Here is a 20,807-nt window from a genome sequence, read left to right on the forward strand (position 1 = left end):
TTTACATAAAATCATATTTCAAACCATAAATAATGTTCGACAGCCAAATAAAAGAAACAATACCAATACGGGCTTACAGTTTAAGGCTCGACATTGTGTTGTCTACGATTAGACAGCTGATAACTCATTCCCGTACGTCGTATGGTCGTAACACTATAATGACCTTTGCTTATTGTCACAAGTGCGCCGCATTCGCGATTGTTGCCCGACGCCTGTTTGCAGGTGAGCCCACTACAGTTGTTATACATATCGAAAAGCCGAAAAACTTTTAGGCGAAAAAGGCACTATTCCAGGCCCATTTTTGATTTTTTTTGCGATATTAGGTAAAAACAGAAGCTTCTTATCCTAGGAAAAATAAAATGGGAAATCTTTCAAAGGTGGCACACTACCTTTAAGTGCTGGGGCATTCCACGATAGATCGTACCAGGCCCGTCACCCTCATCTCTCAGATTTTATTGAAAATCGGTCCTAGGGGTAAGCATAGGCCCCAAAGACGCCTGGCAAAATATCAGACTTCTCAGATCAAAACTTTTTGAGTTATATTGCATTACATTTTTTTAACTTCGGTATGTAACGGTGAGTTTGATGGCCTATAACTCAAGAACGGGTTAAGCAACTGTTGTGTCGTGAATTTAGTTGCGCTGTTCAGTGTTCGTATCAGCTGCGCCAGAATTGTGCGAGGTTGCTTTGTTATTTTTAGGGAAGACCCAAGTCGTGTCAGCTGATTGCAAATTCCGAACCGGCGCCAATGTGATTTGTAAAATGTAGACGTTTCATGCCCACGCGTTGTAGTCGTGCTTAGTTTCTTATTTGATAGGCACTATAATTGTAAGAATGCTCACCGCCCTCTCGTCTTGTGTTTAGTCACGGCATCGGCCCACTACTAAGTCCGGGGTGGACTTCCGGGAATGGCGGCGTAGGCGTTGGTCACGTGGGTTTTTGGTATCTTGTTGTGCGGCGGCAGAATACATGTCCGGCAGTTCCGGTGATTGTTTTCGGCCGCCCGCCTCTCACGAGGCCACAGTGAAGAGGCAACACAACAAAGTGGCGACTGAGGACTTCGAACAGTGATTTTTCACCATGGATTTCGCGGCGGCTCCCGCGCCGTTTTTGCCCACCGCTGGAGCTGAGCCGGCGATTCCCTGGCCTCGGTGGGTCAGGATGTTTGAGAACTTTTTGTGTGCGGTCGGAGGTGACGCTTTCCCTCCCGCACGTCGCCAAGCTGTCCTCCTGACTTGTCTAGGGACGGAGGGGCAGCGGGTGTTTGAGAATCTGCCACCCATGGAGAAGCTGGAAAGCGAGGACGACTTCCAATGGTGCCTGCGCCGCCTCGAGGCCCATTTCGCTCCCAAACAGAATGTTTGTGTTGAGCGCTACCGCTTTCGCAGCCGGGGGCAGCAACCAGGTGAGACCACCAGCCAGTGGGTCTCCGTGCTGCGCCAGTTGGCCAGCACGTGTGAGTACGGTGCCCAGATGGACGAGTTTATCAGGGACCAGGTGATTGAGAAAACCGTGAGCTCTAAGCTGAGGCAGCGGCTTCTCATGGAAGGGTCAGGTCTGACTCTGGAGAAGACCCTGACTCTGGCCGACACCCTGGAGTCTGCTGAACGAGAAGCAAAGGTGATCGAGGGACCAGCCGTGCCTGTGCCTGTCCAGGCCCTGCAGCCACAGAAGTTTCAGCGAGGGGGGTCCAGACGCCGACGCTCCGGCCCGGTCCCAGCCCAGCAGCAGGAAGGACGGCAGCAGCTTCCGCAGGGGAGGCAGCAGCAGCCGAGACGGCAGCAACCACAGCAGCAGACAGCAGGCCCTGAGTGCTGGGGCTGCGGGCGCCCTGGACATCGCAGAGGTGACCGCAGCTGCCCAGCGTTCGGTAGGAAGTGCTCCAAGTGCGGTAAGACCAACCACTTTGCCCAGCACTGCGGTGCTAGTGTGGTTTCTAGTGTCCAGGTGCTAGCTGTTGGGGCTAGTGCCGTGCCGCTGACCCTTGATGCTGAGGTAGAGGGGCTCAAGGTAACTTTCACTGTGGACTCAGGGTCTCCAGTTTCCATCCTGCCGAGGGACTCTGTGCAGGGTGATCTCGGGGCAGCCGAGGAGAGCCTTTGTGCCTACGGGGGGAGCGTGCTAAATGTGCTGGGGGTGAAAAGTGTTCATGTGTCATGCCGGGGGAAAACCGAGTTGGTCAAAGTGTATGTTGTGCCGTCAGGACGCGCTCTGATGGGCCTTGACCTGATGGAAGTGTTTGATGTTTGTATTGTGGGCAACCGTGTGTGCAGTGTGTCCACCAACCCCACCTGTGTGTCCTCTCCTGAGCCTGCCCAACCCACCAGCCCACCTGACGAGCTACCAGCCTCTCCGGGGGCCCAACCCGCTATCCTGGGGTACCAGCACCGAGTGACAGTTGACCCAGGGGTACCACCAGTGCGCCAGCCACTGCGCCGCCTGCCTTTGGCTGTGCTGGACGCAGTGAGTGCCCGGATTGATGAGCTGGAGGCCCAGGGTGTGATTGAGAAGGTGAGCGCGTCTCCCTGGATCTCACCGCTGGTCGTTGGCAGGAAACGGGACGGTGCCATCCGCCTCTGCGTTGACATGAGGAGGGTGAACCAGGCGGTCATCACGGATGGTCATCCTCTCCCGAGGATTGAGGACGTTCTCGATCGGCTCCGTGGTTCGCTGATGTTCTCCAGGCTGGACCTGAAGGACGCGTACCACCAGCTGGAGCTGCATCCCGACAGCCAGAACCTGACCACGTTTGTCAGCCACAAGGGTTTGTACCGGTTCCGCCGTGTAAACTTTGGTCTGGCGAGTGCCGGCCCTTGTTTTCAGAGGGTGATGACGTCGATGCTGGAGGGCATCCCCGGGGTGGAGGTGTACCTCGACGACATCATCATCCACGCACCGTCCCAGGCGGAGCATGACGCTCGCCTGAAGCAGGTGCTGCGGCGGTTGGAGGACCACCGTGTGAAAGTGAACTGGTCCAAGAGTGCCACCGGCTGCCGTGACATTGATTTCCTCGGTTACAGGATCTCAGCGGCCGGTGTGCAGATCGACCCAGGGCGGATCAGTCCGCTGCTGGAGGCTCCAGAGCCACAGGACGAGAAGGGCCTCCGCGCCTTCCTGGGAGCCACGGGCTACCACGCCCGTTTCATGCCGCGGTACTCGGACCTGGTCGAGCCGCTGCGAGCTGCGCTGCGCGCTGACAAGTTCGAGTGGTCGCCGGCGCTGTCCAGCGCCGTCCAGCGCGTCAAGGACGCCATCCGTCAGTCACCGGCGCTGGGTATGTTCGACCCCGCGCTCGCCACGGTGCTGACGACCGACGCCAGCGACGTCGGAGCAGGCGCGTGTGTGACGCAGATCGACGCCTCGGGGTCGCCCAGGGTCATCGTGTACGCGTCTAAGTCGTTCTCTCCGGCCGAGCGTAACTACTCCACTGTGGAGAAGGAGGCGCTGGCCGTGGTGTGGGCCTGTGAGAAGTTTCGCCACTATCTCTGGGGGCGGAAATTCACTCTGCGCACGGATCATCAGGCTCTGTGTACCATTTTCGGTCCCAAGGGTTCCACGCGCGTCGGGCGGCGTGTCGCGCGGTGGGAGGCCCGCCTGCTCGAGTTTTCTTTCGACGTTGAGTACGTCCGCTCGGAGCGGAACACCGTGGCCGACGGCCTGTCACGGCTGCCGGTAGCCGAGACCTGGTGGCCGGATGATGACGATCTCCAGATTGCAGCTCTGACGGTGGCAGCAGCCATCTCTGAGGAGGAGCTCAGCGACGCCTCGGCGGCCGACGAGTGTCTCAGCGTCGTCCGTGGGTACGTGTCCGGGCAGTGGCCCCGCCAGAGGGACGTTGACCCCCGAGCAGCTGGTTTCTTTCAGGTACGGGACGAGCTGTCCGTACATGGCCAGCTGCTGCTCCGCGGTGACCGGCTGGTGGTGCCAGCGGCGCTGCGCGAGCGCGTTCTGACTAACGCGCACGCGGGCCACCAGGGGGTGGTCCGCACAAAACAGCGGCTTCGTGAGCGTTTCTGGTGGCCGCGCCTGGACCGGCAGGTGCGTGACCTGCTGAAGAGCTGTGAGGTCTGCTCTCAGCACGATGGGCACGTGCGGAGGGAGAGGCCGCCCCTCCAGCCCATCCCACTCCCAGATGGACCGTGGCAGCGCCTCATGGTGGACGTGATCGGTCCCATGAGAGGTCCGTCGTCTGAGCGCTACGGCATTGTGCTCGTCGATATGTACAGCCGGTGGCCGGAGGTCGCGCTCTGCCAGGACGCGACGGCAGACAGTATCTGCCAGTTCCTGGAGACAGTGTTCGCTCGCGAAGGTGTGCCGCTGGAGCTACTGTCAGATAACGGCCCTGCGTTCCGGTCGGGCCGACTCGCCGAGTTTTTGGGTTGCATGGGCGTCAAACAGACGTTTAGTTCGCCCTATTCGCCGCAGACCAACGGCATGGTCGAGCGGCTGAACCGGACGGTTAAGGAAGCCATCCAGTCGGCTCGCCTGGCGAGGGAGCCGCGCTCGACGTTTGTCAGAAAGTTCCTGGGTGAGTACCGGGTCACGGTCCACCCGGCGACCGGAGTGTCGCCCTTTGTTTTGATGAGGGGGCGGGAGGCGCGGACGATTCTCGATGTGACCCCGTCCGATGTGACCCCGTCCGGCCGTGCTGCCGAGGATCGAGCTGTCCGGCAGCATCACCAGTCGTACCAGGAGACCTACAGGGCCCGGTATGACCGCACCGCCACGGCCGCCCCGCGATGGGAAGCTGGCGACTGGGTGCGAGTACGGAAGCCCGGGACGGGCCGGGTCGAGGGGCAGCGCTCTGTGCAGGTGAGCCGCAGGACCGGTCCGGTCAGCTACAGGCTGGCCACAGGTGAGCGGGTGCATGCCAGGCGCCTGGTACCGGGCCGCCCGGGGGAAGCTGATCGCGAGGTGCCGGTGACCTTTTACCCAGTCGGGGGCGAGCCCGAGCCTACTGACCCAGCCCCTGTGACCGTGGACCCCGCTCCTACCGATGATGTGTGTCCCGAGCCGCCCAGGGGTACCAGTCCTGTCCCAGCGGCGCCAGTCGGTGCCGCCCCTGACGAGCATGCGGCCCCGCGCCGCAGCCGTAGGGTGCGTAGGCCGCGGAAGCGTTTCTCGCCGTAGGTTAGGCGAGTTTGCGCGTGTACAGTTTAGCTCAGCACCGTACCTGTGCCTGGGTGTTTTCATAGGGTGTGTTTTCCCTCAAAGAGAGGGGTGGTGTTGTGTCGTGAATTTAGTTGCGCTGTTCAGTGTTCGTATCAGCTGCGCCAGAATTGTGCGAGGTTGCTTTGTTATTTTTAGGGAAGACCCAAGTCGTGTCAGCTGATTGCAAATTCCGAACCGGCGCCAATGTGATTTGTAAAATGTAGACGTTTCATGCCCACGCGTTGTAGTCGTGCTTAGTTTCTTATTTGATAGGCACTATAATTGTAAGAATGCTCACCGCCCTCTCGTCTTGTGTTTAGTCACGGCATCGGCCCACTACTAAGTCCGGGGTGGACTTCCGGGAATGGCGGCGTAGGCGTTGGTCACGTGGGTTTTTGGTATCTTGTTGTGCGGCGGCAGAATACATGTCCGGCAGTTCCGGTGATTGTTTTCGGCCGCCCGCCTCTCACGAGGCCACAGTGAAGAGGCAACACAACAGCAACCAACAAAAAGTAAACAACACTAAGCTTACGATGAATCAAAAATTAATATTACTATTTAAAAATTCAAAAGAAAAAATTTCATTGTTGAGCAAAAACCTTAATCTTTTTTCATTTGCCTCTAATGACTTTTGGGACCAAAATTTTTCACATTCTTATTTTTTCAAAATAATCTTCATGTCATTGCAAATCGAGATGCAAAAAATTAGAGAGGTGTTCTTTCTATAAGTTCCTCATTTTCCCGCAAACAAAATGGGTTTCGGAGGGGTTGATACAACCCCAGCACGCCGTTTCGCTTCTAATAGAGCTAGAGCCTCGCGGAAAAAATGAGCGTGTGTGCCGTTACAAGTCGCAGCGATTGGTACCCGATTTTAAGGTCTCAGGTTAACCGGTAGCGTCTGAGGTCAGGTCACGTGACTGAAGTTACGGGTTCGGTTTTTAGTAAATAACTTCGCAAAAAATGGCCGCAGAGCCGCGATTTTGGCAACATTGTGTTCGCCTAGCTCAGGTGCATCGAATGGTATACTTTTTGCTAGGGTGAGGTCAACTTAAGTAGTTGACCTCAAGTCAAGGTCAGGTCAGAGCCCCTCAGGTCACGAAGCTGGGCAAAGGGTATCATATGGCATATCATTCGATTCGGAAGGTCTTCCTGAGTCCATTGGTGGCTTTCCCGACTCTCTAGCTCGATTTGATCGGGAGTTATTGACGAAAAACTCGTACGACCCTAGTGACGTCATAAATGACGTCACGCAAGGTTAACAATGCAAAAGTAAAGCATTGGGCTTTGCAAGGAGTGCATGAAATCATGATACCATGTACGTGGGATAGTTTTAGATCATTATCGGCGCCAAAATAACAGTTTTTATATTTCCCCATTGATTTATAACAGTGATGTCACGTGACCGACCTGACCTCATGTAACCTTGAAAAATTCCCAGATATACAAGTTGTGACACCTCTGGAAGACACCATGTATGTAACTTTCATCTCGGACAGCTATGGTCATTGGCGTCCAAAACAATGTCAGAACCAAACAGCCTTTTTCACCCTCGCGATTATAGGAAAGAGGGTTGAATGAACCCTCTTTTCACTTTTTTTTTAGATGACTCAGACTTGAATTGAAATTTCAGTAACCCGTGATGTCACTAGGCAGCTTTACCACGCCATTTGTAAGCTCCCATCCCGAAATCACTATTCGAAACCGTTATCGTGACGTAAAATAAATACATTTATCCCTCGCCGGACCTATTGGTTTTCTACATACGCGCCGGCCGAGGGGGGGGGGGGCGGGTACGACCCCCCCCCTCGCCGTTTCGCCCCTGGTGGAGCTAGCGCGTCGCGGAAAAAACGAGCGTGTGCACCGTTACGAGACGCAGAGATTGGTACCCGATTTTAAGGTCCTAGGTCAACCGGTGACCTCTGAGGTCAGGTCAAGTGCCCCAAGGTACGGTTCAGTTTTTGGTGAATAACTTCGCAAAAAACGGCCGCAGAGCGCCGATTTTGGTAGCATCGTGTTCGTCTCGCTCAGGCGCGTCGAATGGTATACTTTTTGTCCGGGTCAGGTCAACTTGGGGTGTTGACCTCAGGTCAAGGTCAGGTCAGCACCCCCAGGTCACGAAGTTGGTCGAAAGAGGTCATGTCGCATATCATTCGATTCGGCAGGTCTTCCTGAGTCCATTGGTGGCTTTTTCGACTCGCTAGCTCAATTTGATCAAGAGTTATTGACGAAAAACTAATATGACCTTGATGACGTCATAAATGACGTCACGCAAGGTCAACATTGCAAAAGTGACGCATCTAACCTTGCAAGGAGTGCATCAAATCACGATTCTGTGTGCTTGAGATAGTTGGAGATCGTTCCCGGCGCCAGAATAGCAGTTTTCATTTTTCCCCATTGACTTATAATGGTGAGGTCACGAAAATGACCTGACCTCATATGACCTTTAGGAAAAATCCGAGATATACAAATTGTGGGACTCATAATGGATACTAGATCCTGCAAGTTTCATTTCCCTGTGACATCTCCTCTGGCAGTGAGGGCGTTGCGAAGTTGCGACATCTGAAGACCGTGCAGAGGTTCACTTATGACGTCATAGGTCAGTGACCTGACCTGACTTAAAAATGCGGTTGGTGTCAAAAGATGCGGCTTGGATCAAAGGTCAGGTATGCCAAGTTTCAGCTCTCCATCGCCAGCGTGTTCGGAGCTATCGCGAAAAAACCCTATGGGGGGCGGCACCCGCCCCCCCCCCCCTCGGCCGGCGAGGGTTATAGAAAGAACACCTTCCTAATTTTTTGCATACTTCTTAAAGGGACCATCCCACCTTAACATTAGTTTTGAGTTGAGATAGCCAAGTTTGCGGCCAGGCTCAGAAACCACCATTTATCCTGGTCGCAACCCCCGCAGCTTTATGGTGTTCAAGAAATTTCTTCCCTTTACTTGCAGGGTGGGACCAGCTTAGTCCCTATCTCTTAACCATTAGCGGTCTTTTGATGACGTCAGCAGTCATTTCAACGCCCGCCATTCCTTGAACCCGAGTTTTGCTGACCTTGAGCTTCCTTTTTTATCAACGTGAGAAATCCGTCGTCGGCGCTGGGAAAGCGTATTGCTTTTCATTTTAATTTGAATATTAGAAGATACCCACCACTTGAACTTGGACTGATATTATACCAAGGCGAAGATGATCAAGCTGCCTGCTATATCTGGAGCTTGGTGTTCAACTTCAACATGGAATAAAAAACAAAATATCAAAGCAAACTGGATATCAGTAGGCGGAACTATGGTCATGAGTACCCAAATATAGGAACGTTCCCATTTTTGGGAACGGAGTTCCCAAATATGGGAACGGGCGTTCCCATTTATGGGAACGGAAGGTAATTTTTCGGCCGTTCGCCCACTAAAACTCATTAGTGCATCACGTCTCAAAAAAGTGCACGCTAATTTAAGTATCTACTAAGTCTCTATAAAATTATCTTTAATCTGACCGTTGCACAAGGAAATTGACCGTCGAATGATATTTTTAATGATTTTTTGAAATGACGGAATGGTGAAAACATGGGTTATACTACATTTAACTTGCAATTTTAAGGAAAATGAAGCGTTTTTTACATTTTGAGGTCAAGTATAATAATTTTCGCCTGGTTATGAAGTTTCATACTAGCGACACCAGATGCTGACGTATGCAAGCGAACACGCGGACAGTCCGGGGGTAATATTGGTGACATTTGGTTCGGGGCGCACGACCGCATGGAACGTCAGTGATTTTACCGAACTACTGTCGTAAACTCAGTTTCAGTGGTTTAGAATTATTCAGCTGTATTATATCATCCCAGATAGACATATTTTATTTGGATGCTAGCTGTTTAGAGTTGTTTTATAAGGAGCGTCATGAGCGTGGTTTTTGTCTTCCGTGTTTCTAAGCGTGATCGTTTTGGGGGAATTTCTCTTATATAGGTCGCTCTGTGTGGCTTATTTATAATTTTTATGCTGAGTTCGATCATTCCTCGTGCCCATCCTACCAGGCCTTTTGCCACTTACACTCATCAAGAAAGGAAAAAACTAGATTTTCATTGGGACTAGGTGTTTTGAGGGTGTAACATATTCAGCGTTCCCATTTTTGGATACTTCCTTGTGCTCGTCAACTACCGGTGATAAACATAAAACAGACAGGTGCTTGACATGTCTCCACCCTCGGCGCGGACGGTGGATATAGGTATGGAAGACCTTGTTGAACATCGCTGAGCGTTGTGAATTACGTAATCCTGCAGAGGGGGGCGTGCCCGCTGCGAGATCGACGGGAATAAAAGCGCAGAAGACCGGGCGAAACATGCGACGGTCTTGCCGGAAAGGTCATCTGATGATTGTTGCGTTAACAATAATTTGCGGCGTTGGACGTGATGCTTGTTAATGAAAAGAGCCCCTGAAAGGCGTCGGTGAAATCGTTCCCAATTATGGGTACGCCGTTCCCATAATAAGGAACGCTTGCAGCGCCAGTGTACGAGAGCGTTCCCAAATTTGGGCTCGCGGCCCGGATGATGGACTGCTTTAGAAATAGGGGAACGATTTGAAACCACGATGGGCCTTACAATATCAAACTCTTTCCCAACAATATTGAGACAAATATCAGGTGGTTCACAATCGTTTTATATTTTTCGGACGTCATTTAACGGTTCTTTTTCTTGTTTTAAATAATGCCTACATGGCGTTCCCATATTTGGGTTTATCGTTCCCAAATATGGGAACGAAAATGCGTTCCCGAAAATGGGTACGCTTGACCATAGTTCCGCCTACTGATATGGTACTGCAAGTTAAAGTCCAAAGAAATTTGAAGAGCTGACAATTGACATTAATTCTTTTCCTGCAAGGTTTCCATATGGAGATCACACCATGAAGAAATATTTTTGATGTTAACAGTTGAAAGGGGATTGATCTTCCAGTTTTAACGAAAGACGCTGCTGACTGTCTTGGGAAAAGGATGTCGGCATGAGGTGCAATTGTGCTTGTGAAGTGGTTATAACTGGTCTTTTCACAGTATTAAATTAAATGTGCCATTGCAGCCAAGTGTGTTATCATGTAAGGTAAAATCAAAACTACAATGCAGTTGGGCAAACTAGACCTTTGGAATCAAAATATGGAGGCATCAAAAGATTGATTCCTTATGACCATATTTGGGCATAAATGCAGACCATTTCTAACTTACCAATCACGTAAAAATAAGAGAGTGTTTCAAGACGGAGCATGCCTGATCTTGAACAGAAATGCTGGAGCTATCTCCTACGCAAAATAATATTGCTCCTATCATAACAATTTGAATTCTATAGGTAGTGAAAGGCAATCAAGGAATTGATTCACTTTAAACAGATAATCATAATATTGATTCCCCATCAGCTGGCTAATCATTATTTTGATTCACAGGTAATGTTAAGAGATAGGCAACAATGACTTGCAGGAATACATCATTTATCTTGCTACTATTCTCATTTAGTGGTATCCTCAGCACCACAACAGATACCTATAGCATTGTTGTAGTTAATCTTCACTACATTTGATAACAATTCACAATTTTTAAATGTCAAGAATACAAAAACTGAAGCAACAGGTAAAAACCATATAATAAATATAAAAGCACTACAACAATGATAATAAGGGGTTTGAAAATTTCATTTTGCCATTTTACACAAATACTGATTGTTTAGTATGCGATTCATGATACAAAAATAACATACAGTGTGATTTCCTCAAAACAGCTTTTACGTGATGGACAGTGGCTCTGTCTTCTTCCCATTCACAAGGCCAAAGGGACAATTTCTTAGTTTTGAGGTAACACTTTTTGGAAAGCTACCACATTTTTCTACCTTTTTAAAGAAAAATCTCACCGTCATGGGCCTTTTTTCAACCGTAACGATACATTTGAAGTCAAAAGTGTCATAGAGATCTTATATACATCTTATCTATATATATAAGATCTTATGTATATAAGATCTCTATGAAAAGTGTACCCAAATGAATCAAAAAATTGATTCCATGCCCATATTTGGTCATGGCTCCTCCCACCAGAATCAAATTATTGATGCCTCCATATTTTGATTCCAAAAGTCTAGTTTGCCCAACTGAATGTTGGTTTTACGAGCATTGAGAAGGCTGGTAGGTAACACCTGCCTGTGCTCGTAAATCATGCTGCCAAAGTATTCTAAATTAATTTTATCATACACTTTTGTTGTCCAGAATGGTTGCACTATTGTTTGGTATCATATTATTCCATGTAAATATGGTAGTGTAAAGTCCGACCAACATGTTACCAGATTTGAAGCTGTTACGTTACCTAAGTAGGTACCTGTTTTTTACTGGCGTGGTGAATGTCACCTGGATTTTGTTTTGAGGTGCAGACCTAGTAACTCTGACTACATGGGTTTGAAGCTATTATCTATTCTGTTTTTACTGGCCTGGTGAATGGCGACTGATGTTGTCCGTGGATGGCACTGAAACAAATTTTGAGTGTCATGTACAGTGTTTTAATACAATGCTGAGGGCTGAAGGTTGTCTTGTTTAGAGTGGTGAAAGTTCAGGATATGCCAGCCACCATGGTGGGTCAGAGTTAATGTGTTGCAGTCAGTTCGGCTTCGGCAAGCACACGGATGGGCATACGCATCAAGACCCGCTCTGCCATGCTTTCAGCCAATTTTACCTAGGTAAGTCTTTTCTTTTTTCTGCCAAAAGCCATGACATTGTGAATTTCAGTGCTGTGGCCTGTGTGTAGCTTTCAGGAAAGCAATTCTAAATAAAGCTCTGATAAAGTGCAAAATCAGCAATGCAGCCCTCTATTACATTTTCTACAACATCTTACTTGTTCCTTGCATGGAGAGAAAAATGCAATGTTATTAATTCGTTTATTCACATAATTTGACAAGCATGCAGTTACCTGCTACTATCACTGCACAAAACAGAGCAGAAAACATCAGTTGATCAAACACAAGACACAACAAAAGTTTACAACATAGGGCTGCCGAACCTGCTTCCTCCCACCACAGTTGATGCCATTTCCTAGCCTAGCTTGATGTGAGCACTGAATAGCTGCTTTGTCTAATTACAGCTCACTACCATTCAACTTAAACTACTCTCTTTAAAGTAAGAGTGAGAGCGTTCGCCGTTCAGTGTTCATAGCAGCTGGACAGACGACAGACAACAAACATCTTGACAAACCAACCAGTATTTGATTTAGCTAATGATTTATGTGCTTGTTGTATCATGGGCAAACTACTTTAACAGCAATAATCCCTGTTTCATCTTGATCCTGCTTTTATTTCCATTTGAACTCAGATCTTGAAACAATCATCTCAAGTGATATCAGATACTGGCTTCTGTTACTCTTGAAAGGAAGTTAAAACCAATAAAACAACAATGATAAACTAAGGCAGGAGATGTGAGTTGTGGCAGTAGATTTTTGATTCAACATATGTCAACCTTATATTGCTTGAGACCTCTGTGACAGACAAACAAATATTTATAGTTTTTTGATAGTTTGGATTCTTGACTTGATTTAGCAGATCAGCTGTGAACCTTGACTTTGAAATCACATAAATATCATGGTACCCGAACGATTCCTCGCATGAATTTCTTCGTAGCACAATTTTTCGTCCGCATTTCTTCGTCTACAAATCTTCGTCGGTGCATTTATTTGTCCCTCAATGCTTACTCTTGCATATATTTGCGTTGAAGAAGAAATGCGAGCCGATTTTCATATACCCTGATGCGAGACAAAGTAATGCGATACGAATAAATGCCCTGACGAAGATTTGCAGACGAAGAATTGCGATACGAAGAAATGCCATAAGAAGAATTGTCCTGGAATCCTTTATTGGCCATCATATATTGGGTGTGTATCAAATGTACCCAAGTACAGTCGGACCCAAGATCCAACGGGACCCAAGATTCATAAGTACCCAGGTGCCTCAGGCCAAGGCCCTAAATACAAGGTTGCACGGACTTATTTCTACTAAACCTACCAGAATATAGTTTCACGGTTGATTATTTAAATAATTATTCAATCAAAATTTCTTAATTATTATCTCGTAATCATTTATAAGCAATTTTATAAATCAACTTTCAATTTGCTTGCCTTTTACTAGCAAAATAACTTTTCTAGTATTGGGTCAACATAGTGGTGTAGCAGTAGGAACCACATCTGGCAAAACCCCAATGCCTACATACAGCAGAAAAGCAGCCACCAGGTGTCGCCACAGTCGCCACTTGGTCGCCACACAGATGTCGCGCGCGTCGCCAATCGCCACACTACCGATTTCCATAAGGACGCATATGTACGGATATGTATAGGAAAGTCGCCCTTAAGGATTACGCTTACATCCTTTGCTTATGAGGTCGGTGGTTGGAAATTGGGAGGGGCTCAGCTATTTTCGACCACGGATATGCCTTTATCACATGATGAGGAACATGCTGATAAGCGTTTTATGCGTCATAACAGCACACAAGTATTTTTAATCATTTTTCAAAAATAGCGGTTCTGCCGTATCTTTCAGTGCAAGGTGCCGTCGGTCATCCCCGACGTGACGTCACGCAGGGAATTTGCCAGATTTTCCTACTAGACTTCGACACCCCCTGCCTCAGGCTATACGGAAGTACCATAGCGACGTTGGGTCCCAACAAGGCTATATAAACCAGGTAGAACGTTCCCGACGAAAAAGTGGTGACAAGCGATAATTAGTAGCCGCGACCCTCACTTGTTCAAAACTATATCCGCAAGGAGTATTTACAGGCTAGCGGAAATCGACCAATCGGCGCTCGGCAATACTCGACGCTGATTGGCCCGATGCTCGTGACGAAATTGCGGGGGACTGTAGCTATTCCCCTATGGCGTTTAATAGACTTACGGCTTTTGAAGGGGTTTTATACCAGTTTTTGTTGGGTTTGAGGCCATTTTTGAGCTTGGATATTCTTTCTGTGACTTTTGACTGTGTAATAACGACATTTAATCATAACATTTCTATATACTACCGGTGTTACATCGGCAAAAAAGACCGTAAGTACATGGGATAGACGGACCACTGCTGATGGGGCCACAATGCCGGCGTGTGGTCATCGGAGGTCCATGAGGGCTCGACATAGGGGCCCTTCATGGGTCGGTATAGGCCCGGTGGGTCCAGTGCAAGCCTGTCAGGGGCCGGTGCTGACCCAACAGGGCCCAGTGGCATATAATGTAAGGCTGTCTAGGGACGTTGAGGGCTCATGGGGGCCATATAGGACCAATAGGGACCACATAAGTCAATCAGGGGCCATTTAGGCCAATAAAGGCACTTCAGGGGACTTGAAAAGGTCATTCAAGAGCTGTGGTGGGCCCATGAGGGGACGGCACTGGTCCAGCAGGTGCAGTCAGGGGATGTTGTACGGGTTTCTCAGTGGCCCATTTGGGCATATCAGTGACCAATTTGGACCCAGCAGGGGGCTTTGTAGACCTATCAGGGGCTGGTGATGGTTCATCAGGGGCCAGCGTTAGTTCATCGGGGCACGGCATATGCCCACCAGAGGTAATTCCGAGCCCACGCTGAACAATGATGGCCCTTCAACGGCCCCTAATGGATCTACATTGACCCATGGGCCATGATGTGTCATGTATGCCCCTATGACAGGCCTACTCAGACCCCTGATGGACATTCCCGGCCTCTGATGACCCTATACTGAATGCTGATGGGGCTCTAAGTTTCTCCAATAACCCTTCGTCAACCCATTATTACCATACGCTGGCACTAGGGGCCCCACATCAGCCGCAGGGCAGTCCGTGCCATGACAGCATGTCTTTTCGGCCGATATTACATCGGTAATATTTATTAAAATCATGATTTTATGGTGTCATTATATAGCTAACAGTCATAAAAAATATATTTCAACTCGAAAACAGCTCCAAACAGCATATAATTTTAAAGAAACCCCTCCGAAATCCAAAAGCCTATTCGGGTCCATAGAGAATAACTGCGGTCCCCCGCAATTTCGTCACGAGCGTCCGACCAATCAGCGTCGAGTACTGCCGAGCGCTGATTGGTGAATTTTCCGCTAGCGTGTAAGTACTGCTCGCGGAACAAGAGTTCGTCGACAATCCTCCACAAACGTCTGTCACCATTTTTCGTAATGCTAAACAGCCGGAGCGTACCCCCCTGGGTCCCAAGGCTCAAGGTTGCCAGAATATGATTGGCTGAGCAGGCAGACCAATCGAACGAGCTGTTAGAAACTACTGTACCTCAGTACACTCTCTGACAGAGGGCAAGTGCGGTGAAGATTTCGCATACCAAAGTGACCCTTCCGGAGAACCGGCGGCCGGCGCCCAGTCAGGTAACAATGGGAAGGGTCGGAGGGACGGCCCGCCGCGCCGCACGGTGACAGCTGATTCCCGGGACGCTCAAGTGTCGCCTGTCAGACGCGTCGCCTGCCTCCCCCCTCCCGCCCCGCCGAGCCGCACAAAGCAGCCGGACCCTGTCGCGGAACGAACCACCCGACCATGCTGTCATCATCGGCGGCAAACTGAACTGCATGGCTTTCTGAGTCGTGGCGCTGAGCATTGAGCAAGCCTGAATAACCGGTCATGCTTGCGTATTTCATACTTCAGCCCTGCTGTGAGCCATGTTTTATGATTGCGGATCTTAGCAATTTCTTAGGTAGAGGTGAACCGTGCAAAACGCCCCCTTAAGAAAGTGTGTCACGGCTAGGCTAGTTATTGGACCATATGCTTATAGGCGTCATCTTTAGACTATTGAACACAATCATATGTAAAGCACTGGAATGCTACATTCCAGCATGAATGGGCTTTTGCAAGACCTTTGAAAACGGGGCGTTTTACATTACGGATATGGTAAAACGCCCCAACTTTGGTTGTCACCTGGTTATGAGTATGAGTTCCGTTTGTATAGATAATGCATTTAATATTCCAGTTTCGGCGGTACTACTCTATTTATTTAGGTAAGCACTAAGCAGAAACGAGTAACGTGCTTTCGGAGAATATGATTGGATGGAGAACCGTTAAAAAAAAAAAAAAACAATGCTTCAGCATTTGCAAGGTAAGCTACCTAGCTCAATAAATTCACCCATTGCAAAAAATCACTGTTTTCAATGTCTTCGTTATCTACCGGGCTTCTAAAAAAAGTCAATCATTTCATACACATTGAATGGCACCGAAATACCGCACGTTTCGGCCTACACTGATCTGGGCGTCGCCGTGGATGACAGTTCATAAAATTCCACGAGCACTGTGCCCTTGCTGCGAGAAAGGCTGGGGGCGTTGTCCATAACTTTCTTAGATCTACTCGCTGCCGATCACCTGACTTCATGATGTTCATTTGGAAGACACACATACGGCCCATTATTGAGTACGCTTCATCTGTGTGGAACAGTGAATATGTTCAAGATCTCAAGAAGTTAGAGAAAATCCAGAGACTATGGACGCGTAACATTCTGGGCCTCAAAGATACGTACTATGGTGACAGGCTCAAAACACTTGATCTTTTTTCTGTGCAGGGTCGCCTTCTTCGTGCTGATATTTTGAAGTGCTGGAAAATATTTCATGGACACTGTCACATCTCGCCGGAGGATTTGTGGAGTCTGAAAGTAAATGGAAGAACACGTGGTCACAGACACAAGATCAAGCTCATCCGCGCGCATGTTGACGCGAGGTCCAGATACTTCACAGTTCACACACAGAGTCGTCAAAGAATGGAATAGCCTCCCGGGGTGGCTAGTGCAAGAAACCTCCCTGCAGAAATTCAAAGGAGGACTCGCAGAGGTGTTGGGCGCGAAACTTTACGATTACTCAGTCTAATGTTGCTACGTTATATGACAGATTACGATCGGTATAATGTCAAACCATTGGATCCCCCCCCCCCATGGTATGCGCCCTGTTCTTAACAAGCAAGGACAGGGTCAGATGCGCCATGGAGCTCCAATCAGTCATTCACCACTTGCCTCCTGATTCCTGCATTCCCACCATGCCTGGCCTTCCTTCACATGTCATTCACCCATTTTGTTTGCGGATGAGACAGCATTTGCATTACACTTCACAGCCGTTTCTCTCACTTTCTTTCTTTCTTTGTGAAGCATTAGCACCAACTACGAGTCGAGTTTGTCGACTTGTCGAGTTTCCACAACAATTTACATGCAGACGCACAACACCAGTTCCCTGACTCAAGGCCCACCCACTGGCCCCAGCTTGTGTCCAACTACATTCTTTGGAATTGGCGCGTCTCTGAACGACTTGGGTTTCCCTCCTTCTCACTCCTCTCCTAAGAGCAAGGCTGAGGAAACCAAACAGGTGAGTTAAACAGGTGAGTTAGACGGATTTCTTTTGCGAATAGAGGACCCCGGCCCTAACAACATTTAAGCAAAATCAATGCACGTGGAAAAACGGAGAATTTTTCGTAGATTTATATGACACCATGGTTTGAGCTTAAAAAATGAAGTCGTGGTCTTAGGAAGTAAAAGCAAAACTCGTGAAATTATGCTTTCCCAGACTAAGTCGGTCGGCTCGACACCGCGGAAGATCCGCAAGCACTTTAGGGCAAAGAAAGCAACATCTTGAAACTAAATTTACCACATAATTGACAAGTTTCTGGCTCGAGGAAGTGTCAACAATAGGTTCACGCAATTCAAGGAACACAGCGGCGGCCATGAACCCAATCAAAGGCTCACGGCGAATGCCATGCTCGTGTGAGAGATGCGCTACTCAGACTGTCAATGGTCAGCGATATCGGGTGGCTCTGGCGACGTTTTGGAGGGTTCTGCAATATCAGGATGAGCAGAGATCCGGAAACGCTTAAGATCCAATGGTTCCAGCAAGACGGCGCCACGCCAATACCGCTAAAGAAAACCGGGAGGGGCTGTGGGAGCGCTTCGGGCAGCGCGTGATCTCGAGGTTCGAGACACGCCCGTGGTCGGCGAACTCTCCGAACGTAACCCCACCGGACTTTTTCCTATAGGACCACCTCAAGTTCTAGGTGTACCGAAACCACCCAACAAGTTCCGAAGATCTTAAGGATGCATTGAAGTCAACGGTGTGCCGTCTGCAGCTTTTCGTGGGTCGTGCTGCAGCAGAGGTCGCGCTGCGCCGGGCTAAACTGTGCATCGAGCAAAAAGGGAATCATCTCGAACATGACCTCGGCGCGGCTCAGAAAGGCGACTGTCGAGGATCGAAATCCCCTCAAACGAAATGTCTTTGATTAGGCTTTTGGGTGATACCCAATTTATGTTTTGTTACATTGATACACCCTTCAATACGTTAGTTATAAAATCGTCCATTTTTTTACAAGCCCGGTATTTACCCTAATCAGCAACAATGCATCACAATATAGCCGTTTCTGGATTGTGGCATTTAAGCAAATAAAATGATCAAGGCTGAAACAGACTTTCCGCAGTCAGGAAATCGCATGCGAGAGCCTATTCAAATACATTACAATCCTTCCCGCATCAAACGCATGCGGGAGGTGCGTACGATTGATGCGAGCGTGATTTAATCTATTTGAATAGGCTCTCGCATGCGATTTCCTGACTGCGGAAAAAGTCTGTTTCAGCCTTATTAGAAACCATGCTGGTGCGTTTTGTGAATTTTACAATGCTTGTTTGTAGCGGTATGTCTTATATCTGTCATTTATCCCGCACCGTAGTCAGTGTTTACAATTGCTTCACGTGCTAAGAGAGAAAATTATCAGATGTTGAGTAATTGATTTGTTTAACAGGTTCTAGACGTTTAACAGGTGGGGCATTCCACGATAGATCGTACCAGGCCCGTCACCCTCATCTCTCAGATTTTAATGAAAATCGGTCCTAGGGGTAATCATAGGCCCCAAAGACGCCTGGCAAATTATCAGACTTCTCAGATCAAAACTTTTTGAGTTATATTGCATTACATTTTTTAAACTTCGGTATGTAACGGTGAGTTTGATGGCCTATAACTCAAGAACGGGTTAAGCAACCAACAAAAAGTAAACAACATTAAGCTTGCGATGAATCAAAAATTAATATTACTATTTAAAAATTCCAAAGAAAAAATTTCATTGTTGAGCAAAAAACTTAATTTTTTTTCATTTGCCTCCAATGACTTTTGGGACCAAAATTTTTCACATTTTTATTTTTTCAAAATAATCTTCATGTCATTGCAAATCGACATGCAAAAAATTAGAAAGGTGTTCTGTCTATAAGTTCCTCATTTTCCCGCAAACAAAATGGGTTTCGGAGGGGTTGATACGACCCCAGCACGCCGTTTCGCTTCTAATAGAGCTAGAGCCTCGCGGAAAAAACGAGCGTGTGTGCCGTTACAAGTCGCAGCGATTGGTACCCGATTTTAAGGTCTCAGGTTAACCGGTAGCGTCTGAGGTCAGGTCACGTGACTGAAGTTACGGGTTCGGTTTTTTGTAAATAACTTCGCAAAAAATGGCCGCACAGCCGCGATTTTGGCATCATTGTGTTCGCCTAGCTCAGGTGCATCGAATGGCATACTTTTTGCTAGGATGAGGTCAACTTAAGTAGTTGACCTCGGGTCAAGGTCAGGTCAGAGCCCCTCAGGTCACGAAGCTGGGCAAAGGGTATCATATGGCATATCATTCGATTCGGAAGGTCTTCACGAGTCCATTGGTGGCTTTCCCGACTCTCTAGCTCCATTTGATCGGGAGTTATTGACGAAAAACTCGTACGACCCTAGTGACGTCATAAATGACGTCACGCAAGGTTAACCATGCAAAAGTAAAGCATTGGACTTTGCAAGGAGTGCATGAAATCACGATACCATGTACGTGGGATAGTTTTAGATCATTCTCGGCGCCAAAATAACAGTTTTTATATTTCCCCATTGATTTATAACAGTGATGTCACGTGACCGACCTGAACTCATGTAACCTTGAAAAATTCCCAGATATGCAAGTTGTGAGACCTCTGGAGGACACCATGTATGCGTCCTGTAACTTTCATCTCGGACAGCTATGGTCATTGGCGTCCAAAACAATGTCAGAACCAAACAGCCTTTTTCACCCTCGCGCTTATAGGAAAGAGGGTTGAATGAACCCTCTTTTCACTTTTTTCAGATGACTCAGACTTGAATTGAAATTTCAGTAACCCGTGATGTCACTAGGCAGCTTTACCACGCCATTTGTAAGCTCCCCTCCCGAAATCACTATTCGAAACCGTTATCGTGACGTAAAATAAATACATTTATAGAAAGAACACCTTCCTAATTTTTTGCATACTTCTTAACAATGAGCCAAATATTTTTTTAAAGAAATAAAAATTCAAAAAAATTTGGTCCCAAAGTCCAAAAAATACAAATGAAAGAAAACTCGATATGTCATATATAAAAAATAGCGTATTTTTCGAAATTTCAAAAATACATATTAACCCTCGCATGTGTAGGGGGGGGGGGGGGTCGGATGGACCCCCCCCATGGTTTTTCGCGAATAACTCGCGTAAAAAGCGGCTGATCGCGACGAAACTTTCAGTACCCTCGCATTGATCAATTTTACACCTACCCTGAAAATTTCATGACCCTGACCCAAATGACCTTTGACCTGTGACCTCTTTTCCGAGACCATGTTTGGCCGGAATCGCGATTTCGCGTATGTCGGCTCGCACTAGCCGCGTGTTTGCAAGCTTTTCGTGGTTTCAAACGTTCAAACATG

General features: G+C 48.1%; 1 protein-coding gene across 1 annotated transcript in view; it reads left to right on the forward strand.

The window, feature by feature from the left end:
- Nucleotides 1-1,281: 1,281 nt before the first annotated feature.
- LOC122390892 (uncharacterized protein K02A2.6-like) overlaps nucleotides 1,282-20,807 on the forward strand; it is a gene marked incomplete at its 3' end in the record, with an annotated part of 41,035 nt that continues 21,509 nt past the window's right edge. Inside the window, exons 1-2 of the mRNA XM_043384322.1 lie at nucleotides 1,282-1,679; nucleotides 2,328-4,855. Of these exons, the coding sequence (XP_043240257.1) occupies nucleotides 1,282-1,679; nucleotides 2,328-4,855 (2,926 nt within the window). The remainder of the gene's footprint in view (nucleotides 1,680-2,327; nucleotides 4,856-20,807) is intronic.

Source organism: Amphibalanus amphitrite, unplaced genomic scaffold (assembly GCF_019059575.1).
Source record: "Amphibalanus amphitrite isolate SeventyFive unplaced genomic scaffold, NRLGWU_Aamphi_draft 000414F_arrow, whole genome shotgun sequence".
NCBI lineage: Eukaryota > Metazoa > Arthropoda > Thecostraca > Balanomorpha > Balanidae > Amphibalanus > Amphibalanus amphitrite.